The 9156-nt window shown below is 40.4% G+C and overlaps 1 protein-coding gene across 2 annotated transcripts in view; it reads right to left on the reverse strand.

The window, feature by feature from the left end:
- The window catches only part of HMGN3 (high mobility group nucleosomal binding domain 3), an 8909-nt gene extending 5847 nt beyond the window's left edge, over nucleotides 1–3062 (reverse strand). The window contains exon 1 of one of the 2 annotated variants that reach the window (XM_072408559.1): nucleotides 2900–3062. In XM_072408559.1, the coding sequence (XP_072264660.1) occupies nucleotides 2900–2914 (15 nt within the window). In that variant the 5' untranslated portion in view covers nucleotides 2915–3062. The remainder of the gene's footprint in view (nucleotides 1–2899) is intronic. The other variant, XM_072408560.1, reaches the window with a different exon arrangement.
- Nucleotides 3063–9156: the final 6094 nt, after the last annotated feature.

Consider the following 9156-nt stretch of genomic DNA (forward strand, 5'->3'; position numbering starts at 1 on the left):
CATGGTTTAAACTAAAGAAACCAAATATCATTAATTTATATTAAAACACCATGTTTGCATAAAAAGTGAACATTTTATTGTTAAACATACTAATATACTTATATTTTTATTATATTTTTATTATATACTAATAAAAACAAAATAAGATAATAAAAAAAATATTTGAATAAAAAATATAAAAAAGCACTAAATGCTGAAATAATCTAAAGTCTTTCCTAAAATAACTAACAAACCACCAGTTCTATACATTTACAACCAAAACCTAATCCTCTGACGTGTCCAGACTACAGTGACAGCAGGAATAGAATAATCAGCAGGTCACACTGGCTGAACTGTCCAGCATGGTTTGGGTAGAGAGAATTTGACTCCGGAGACAAAAGTGTCAGCAAACAGTAAAGAATCTCATGCAGCAGTGAAGAACCTAGCAGCCAGCTATTCTTTTAACATGTGCTGAAAATGTTACAGATCAACAAAGCAATGAAAAGAATATGGTATACAGCTAACAATCACATGAATTGTGTAGAAAAGTCCAGAGCTCGGTCCTACCATTGTTTGGACAGACTGTTTTAAAATGCAAAAAAGAATATACCTGAACTACTTTAATGAGAACTTTTTCCCCACGTTTGAAATACTCTGATTGATTTAGGTATTCTTTCTTACAATCCTTACAACTTTAAGAAAATGAAAAACTATGTTCAAAAGCTTGCTCACGTTTAGAGTTTCATGTAAAAAACACTCTATAGCAAGCTTTGCCACTTGGGGAAAACAATAGCGATTGGTTAGGGATATCTATCCTGGGCATTTACCAAGCTGTTTTGTCCATCTGGCACTAGAGGAGGGCCTACAAACATGCTAATTTTCATTACTGTAACTAGAAATGGGCTGATTAGGGACATCTTCTTCAACCTATGCTGACAACATAAGGGTACCCATACAAGGGAGACTGACACTTGTAAACTAGCCCTACACTAAGCAATATTTTCTAATATCAGATGATTGATCTTACAAAAATGAATAAAAATGATTCCATTAAAGATCAATATTTCAGGAGATTAGTCAACCAAAATTCCTTGGGCAAAGCTTTTCTATTGAAATCGATTAAATATAATGGTAAAATTATTGGTAATTCAGAAGCATAGTACTAGTGGATGATACTGTACATCAAACACTTGTAGTTGATTTTAAATATGACAGTCATATCAAATGAAAATATCACGTAAAAAAAATGCATGATGTATGCCTAATGTTAGCCAAATTGGCCAACAATCTAGTTTCTACACATGGCCCTAAAGTCCATGGACAGTCACTCCCAAAATGTTTAATGTTACTTACCTAACCTAAATGTTTAATGTTACTTACAGTACCAGAAAAATCTACTAGTATCACTTTTCTCCCTACCTTTACAGCAGCCCAATCATGTTTTTAGAGCCATCAGACAATTGTATCAAATATCTGACATGACATTAAGGTTTAAAGTGGCCTAAGGACATAAAAGCTGCCACCACAAGGCGGGGGCACATACCTAATACCTCAGGAGCCATCCACCCTAAGGGTGCACAGCATTTTAAATCTATTATTCGCATGCAAAACACAGCACAAACTTGACTAAACCCTATGAAACAATGCTACATCTTAATAATGTTCTCCAGGTCATCAACAGGTTCACCAGATATGCAAACCTGCCAACATCCTAAGAGGAGTCTGTCCCGAAATAAAAATGGAGGCTTCCATTGGTAAACAACCACATAAAATCGCTTGCTGTGTATGTGTAAATCGGAGAACCAATTTTCTCATTATGGCGTGCTTTGTCTTATGTGTTCATAAGAGGACATTCATGTCTAACATTGTGGTTAATCACCCTAAAATGTAAAATCTGCTTTAAAAGAAAAAAAAAAAAAAAAAAAATATATATATATATATATATATATATACAGAAACACAATCCATTATTGTGGGTCCATTTTTGGGATTATATATACAAATATAGTTGTCTTGCCTGGGAGAAAAACACAGCAAGATCGGGAATACTTATAAATATTATTATTGGTTTACCAAGACATGAAAAAGCCTAGACAAAAAAAAATAAATTGAAAGTTGTAACGGAAAAATCTCTTCAAAAAATGAAAAAAGTTGAAGTTAGAGAGGCTGCGGACATTTCCACTAGTTCTGTCAACAAAAGAGAATATATCTGTGCTCTTCTAGTACACGTGCCGGAAGATTTGCACCAAACCGTTACCTTTCTATAACCCACGGAGGAATAAAAACCAGACGGTAAAATTTGGGGCCCTAAGAATGCTGCGAGGGTTTGCTTTGTGGCCATTGTGCACATTATACATCATGGCACCCTTTGCTCTTTGTGTTACTCAGTATTTATGAAGGTGTTTTGGTAGACTGTCATTTTATGGATTGTATGGTCAGGTCATTATTATCACATTGCTGTGGCATAGTGAGACATAAGCTGCCACATCGTACACATGATAAACTTCACAGCACTTGTCACCAGATCCCCAAGTTCCATGGGCTGCCATGGCTGATCTCCCTCCAATGACAGCGCCTGGTGAACTTTACAGGAATGTGGGGGCGATGGCCAAGAATCAGGCACCGGGGCTACAAGAAGAGGCCCTGCGGTCCCCCACACCAGCAGCTCCACCATCTACAACGTCACAGCCCTGCACTCTTTCCATGAGTCGTCACTGAACATGGCCAATGGTGGTGGTGGTGGTGGGGGAATATGGATGAGGAGAGCGGACCCCACCCCCCATACACACCACCCGAATGTGCTCCGATCCAATGATCCGGGCACCACCTGCAAACAAAGAGCGCAACCCAGGCACCGGGAGGGGAGGACAGGACAGATGGGCGACGCGCGGAAGGTGACATACAACAGCGATCAGCTCACCTTTCTCTTGGGCATTGTGATTTGGGGGTGTCGGCCTCGCCCTGGGACTGCTTAGCAAGAAGAATCCGCCGATCTCTGGTGCTTGGGAGGAAGCGCAGTGACTGGAGCCTCACAACCGCTTTCCGCACAACTAGTCCCCCCCTCTCCACCTCCAATCCTGGCTCGTTCAGCGCTACGGCGCTCTCATTGGAGGAAACTAGTTTACAAATTCTACAGGCCGCGCCCACTCCCAACGCAGACCACCTACAGCCTCGAATGAAATGGGCGTTCCCTTCACACAAATGACAGCAGTGATTTACTACGGGCGCGCCTCTTCTCATTTCCCCGCCCACATTTGTATCTGGACCTATAAAAAAGAGGGAGAGGGCCTGGCTTCCATGGTTCAAATGAGAGACAGTGGGCGTTGTCTAGTGACGGCAGTGTTAGCCGCGGTAGTTGATTTTCTTTCTAGCCGTTGATTTGTGGCGCTAGCTCCGCCCCGCGGCTCCGTTGGTTGTTTATTTTTGAAATGTGTAGAGAGCGCTAGATGTTGTTCGGGTGTTATGAGGCGCCATTTTACCAGAACATGAAGGCAGAGTGGGGAGTTAGAATTGTGTGGAATTCGCTCAGAATCGGGCAGGTTCGGCTCTGCAGTGTTTAGTGGGGTGCCTATTAGGGAATACTTTCATGGTCTTCTGATATGTATTGTATAGCGTTTGTTCTGACTGTAAATATGTGTGGAATGCACATGTTCAATGTTTATGTTGCAGGGGTAATGATTTATTGTTAAATAATGAACAATAACTAAAGAGGTTCCCTTATAAAAATGGATGTGGATAGAGTTGGGGCTGTTCCTTTTTGGTGGTGTGGCTTGGCATGTTCCATGTAGAGTCCCCCAGCTGGTGTGCTGGTCACCTATTACAATACACAGGACTAAGGAATGCGGTCCAGATGCCTATTAGTGGGGTTTAGCAGGTCTGGAAACATTTGTATATTAAACAAAGACTCTGCTTCCTGTTCTCATTCAGTTTGTGTTCACAGTATCCACAATATTTGAAAAATGCTGCTATAGCCTTCTACCGGCATTCTGTAACTCCTAACCGCCTTTACACTGCTGCCAGGTGTGCCCGCCCTATTCTACACAAACTGTATTCCAATGGTGTCAGAACAAGCCCTTCTCCCAAAGGCAAATGGCCCCTAAAGAGAGACCCTATGTGAGGTAGGGCTATCGGTATCTAAATCGGCCATTGATGATGTCCATTTCTTGTTTAAATAGAGCAAATGTTCTCTAAAGAGCCATGTATTTGTACTTAGTTTTAGGGACCTTTGTGTTTTTGTTCTATGTGTAGTATCCCAGTGTGAAATGTTAAATTCATGATGGGGCCTCTAGTATTAAAGGTCAGTCCATGCTGCTGTCTTCAGGGTGGTTGGGCTTGTATTCACCTTCTATCTCAATATGTATTGGTGGGAAAAGTCAGATGTACATGAAGCACAGGTTGATTGCAGGGTTTTGAGTGGTACAGATGATCCTCATGCGAATAAGTTCCATTCCTATGATTTGGACATTAGGTGGAATTAAAATTCTGCTTTTAAGAATGCACAATCGGGCAGGTCATAATTGCAGAAAGGGACATGCAGCAACCCTTTCCAATAACCCTGCCTACTGGGAAGAGAAGAAAGAAGATATTTGAACCCTGCAAGGAAATGGAGATAGGTGAGTATTGCAGGTTTAGTTCCGCCTTATGTGGGGAACAAGTTAAGAACAGGCTTCAGTGCTGTAAACATGCTCAATGTGTCAGGATTACTGACAGCCTGCAGGGCCAGGATTGAGGACTAAGCATTTGGAAAGGTGCAAAGGACAGAGTGGAGAGGAATTTTGAAGAGATTCTGCCCTGCCATACACTGTAGAAGTTCTTGTGATAGTAAGTCCAAGCAGTCATTGGACAGGTAAGTTTTTAAGTTAGTAGCTGTATTCATTTTTTTCACTTTTTTTTTATTCCTTTTATTTTTTTTCCTTTTTAAATAAACTTGTAATAAATGTTGGCAATATCAAAGAGAAAACGAAAACAAGATGGGGTTCTTTAAGTCTGCAAACACTTAAGTCAAATAGTCGTTGGAAATAAACAACTAGCAGTTCAAAAATTTTGATTTTACTTTGACATGTTAGTATAATATCTCTTGTGCACTCATTTTTGCCTTCCAACAGTGGGCCTGATTTATTAAAGGAGAGGATACATGTTTATCAGTGAAGCTGGGTGATCCAGCAAACCTGGAATGGATCTGGTGCAGGAGTCAAAACACTTGCTAGCAAATAGTAAATGATTTAAAAAAAAAAAATCCATTCCCGGTTTGCTTGATCACCCAGTTTCACAGATGAAAGTGTATGATGACAGTGCTCTCCACCTGGTGATCCAGCTCTAGAGTTTGAATGTCAGTTGTGTCTGCAATGATCTCCAGCTGGTACAGCTTCAATATCTGGAGAAAACATTTGAGAAAAAAAACATAAGACATGTTCACCCACTTGACTGCCTTCTGTTTGCATACCTTATGGACTTTGGGGATACACATAGCTCATAGTCCTAAACTTGAAAGAAGTGAAGGTGGCAATTTGACAAGCGGTAACCCCGAGCCACACTTGGGGTAGAATTGCCATGGAGTTTAGAAAGCTTACCTGGTAAGTGGTGGCCTTCAGCAATGGCTGGCATCTTCATCCCCTGGTGAGGCTGGGTATCTGTGTAACTGCACAGGGATGCCCCACTGGTATCTGTGTCCCTGGTGTGTGAAGGTTGGCCAGTGGAAGTAGATGCCAGTTGCGCATCTCTGTGCGGTTGGTAGGTGGGAAAACTTAAAAATTAGTAATCTTTAAATGTACCGCTTTTACATTTAAAAATACCTAATATTCATACCGCCAGGGAGATTAAGCACTGGAGTAAATCTCTGGCTGTCCAGGTGAAGTACTCCTCTGTGTGGTTACTTAAAGTCACCTAGGAGGGATGCCCTGCTGCTGGTCTCTTGAGGCATATACATGTAAGTAACAAATCTTCACACACTCTCCATCTGTGGCTCAGAGGTAAAGTAATCTCTTTATATGTTGGGATTATAATGTGAGTCCTGGAACCCACCTATGCTGCTGAGACACCTCAATGAAGGCTTTTGGCAGTTAACGGTGAAGAGCACTTGGACTTAAGTCATAAGTGGCGGACCCCATCTCCAAGAAAGGTTGGGGGGGGGAGTTTCCTATTGGAGACAGAACCACTGCACTGATAAACTGGATTATGTTGTTGCTAGAACTACCACAGGAAGGATTCATTTCCAATGACAGACTCCTAATGCTACAAGAAAAAGCTAATTTAGGAGGCCTGCTCTTGATGGAGAAAAGGATGCATGTGAATACCGTGCTGTCACAATGGCTAATTATCCTGTACCTTAGAATTAATGGTTCATGGGTGGTTCTTCCCATTCATGTCAGGAAAAATGAACTTGTCAATCATAGATATAAACCAGCTCAATGAGTGAAATAGCAGGTCCTTAGAGCTAAAGCCTTTATAAGTCCTCCTGCTCTGCTTGTATTGAAATAACGCATGTATCCAATACAGTTTTTCCTCAGCTTACAACCTAGAATTCTGAGGTACTGCATGTTAAAGATCTATCCAGACCACATTTTTTTGCACTGTGAAAGTTGCAAAAACATTTTCTTTCAATCAGTTTTATTGAGTTTTTTCAAAATACAATAAACAAAATAACAAAAGACATACTTACAACGTAGTCAGAGCTTAGCAGTGTTAATCTCCAATGGTCAGTATGAATAGAACAAACCTATATTCAACAGAGAATCATATAAACTAGGAAATAAGAGCCCTTATGGGCCTAAAATTGAACAAGTTAGTCAAACTAAATATGAGACAACATAAGTTCTTAACAGAAACATAGACATGTACTACAAACCAATGAACGGTTCAAGAAAAAACGGGAAATAAAACAATATCACATCAAAGACAAACGAAAACCAACAAAGTAGCCCATGGGGAGTGGGATGGGGGAGGGTGGAGGATAGACAAAGCAAAGATGATAAATTTAAAAAGGCAGGGAGGTAGCCCTTAATACTGAAACATAAAACCAAATTGACAATTACTTTCTCTAATGTAAATACGCTTGGGTTGGGGAGATTCTTTAAACCAATTTCAAGTGGACCAAGTAATTTTAAATTGTTCCATTCTATCGCCATCCTCCACAACCAGCATTTTCATATGACAAATTTTTTCCAGCTCCGAGACCTAGTCTGCAATAGGAGCAGTAGATTGTTTCCATAATCTTGGAATTAGAACCTCGCAGCTGTGGAAAAGTGGCGTAATGCACCCTTCTTGATGTTTTTGATTGAGCCCGGACAATAGATAAAAGAGCTACTTTAGGATTATTAGGTACGGTAGACGCAGTACAATCATTGAATAACTGAATATTCGTAGCCCATCTAGTTCCCTCTCCCATTATCGAGTGTTTATAGGATCAGTGGAATCAGAGTTCTGAATAATCAACCCATATAGCTTCCAAATAGTGTGGGTGGGACGACCTCTATATAGTAGTTATATGTATATGTATCAGTGAAGGAGGTTACAAAGGAGGACAATTGCCTATATGAGAGTCATGATAGCAACTTGCTTCTGTTTGGTAAATTAAGAGAGGACATAGGGGGAACCCGTTCGTTAATTAATATACTCTTAAAGTGGTGATCATCAGAGGCAGACCAAGATAAAAAGTTTGTAGCGCTCATTGCTGGAGGAAATGGCGGGTTATCAAATATTAGTGTCATGGGGCCTGGTCTTGTTGATAATTTAACCGATCTAATAATGACATCCCAGTTATGCAATAAATCATTGGTGAGTTTAGGTATGGGAAAGATTGGCTGAAACAGAGACCGATCTACCCACGGTAAAGATTTGGAGACTAATTGGGGGGACTCTTCCAATAGTACCCACTCCTTTGACTCTCTATTATGAAACCAATCTATTAAGCGCACTAGGACCGATGCCCGATAGTAGGAGATGATATCTGGGACCCCTACTCCTCCCCCATTTTGGGCTTGACCAGAGTACTGAAAGCTAATCTAGAGCGTTTCGCATTCCATATAAATTTTTGAAATACCCTACGTATTTTACGTAGGTAGGTAACCGGTAGGGATATGGGAACTGTTTGGAACACATAACATTCTAGGCAGGATGTCCATTTTAAGGGTATTAACGTGCGAAGAGGCAGAGAATCATATTTCCCAAGATCTGATTAAAGTTTCCTATTTAATGGAGAGTAGTTAAATGTGAATAAATTAGTGGGGTCTGACCCAATCATTATACCTAGATACTTGAATTATTGCAAATCCTAAAGGTAGTATTAGCACTTATAGCTGACATTTGATTGGGATCCAGGGTAACATTATAAATTTCAGATTTTGAGTCATTTACCTTGAAATTACTGTATAAACTGAATTTGTCAAATTCTTTCAATATTGAAGGTATCGTAGTATGCGGGGATGTTATTTACATAAGCAGATCATCTGCATATAGTGAAAGTTTATATTGTGTACCTCCAATCTTGATGCCCTTAAGCAAAAAACATTTTTTAACCACTCTACTTGCACAGGAAAGTCAGTAGTTGTAGATTTTTCTTTCTTGGTTCAAGGAAGGATTCCTCCGAGGAAAAGGCTTTAATAGATTGTCATACCCTCTATAGTTTGTGTGTTACTGGGAATCATATATTTCATAAATATGACATATTCCTAACTGTTAACAATACTGTTATTCAACCCTCCCCTCAGGCACATTGTCTTGGCATCACCTTTGATTCTGCACTCTCATTTACCCCCCATATTCAGAACATTTCCAGGTCCTGTCAATTTCACCTACACAACATCTCTAAAATCCGCTCCTACCTGTCCCCAGAGACCATCAAACTCCTTGTACACGCTCCTATTATCTCTAGTATGAACTACTGTAACCTTCTCCCTGGTATTCCACTAACCCGACTCTCTCCTCTACAATCTATTATGAGTGCTGCATCCAGACTCATCCATCCTTCCCACCGCTATTCTTCTCCATCTCTTTGTAGTTCTCTTCAATGGCTTCCATTTCACCTTAGAATCCAATGCAAGCTCCTGTGCTTTGCCTTCAAATCCCTCCACAGTTCTTGTCCCACTTACCTTTCTGACCTGGTCTCTTTGCTCCGCCAATGATTTAGTACTGACATCCTCTCTCCTAACCTCATCACACGCACGTTTCCAAAATTTTTCT

The sequence above is a fragment of the Pyxicephalus adspersus genome, chromosome 4 (genome assembly GCF_032062135.1).
Source record: "Pyxicephalus adspersus chromosome 4, UCB_Pads_2.0, whole genome shotgun sequence".
NCBI classification, from domain to species: Eukaryota; Metazoa; Chordata; class Amphibia; order Anura; family Pyxicephalidae; genus Pyxicephalus; species Pyxicephalus adspersus.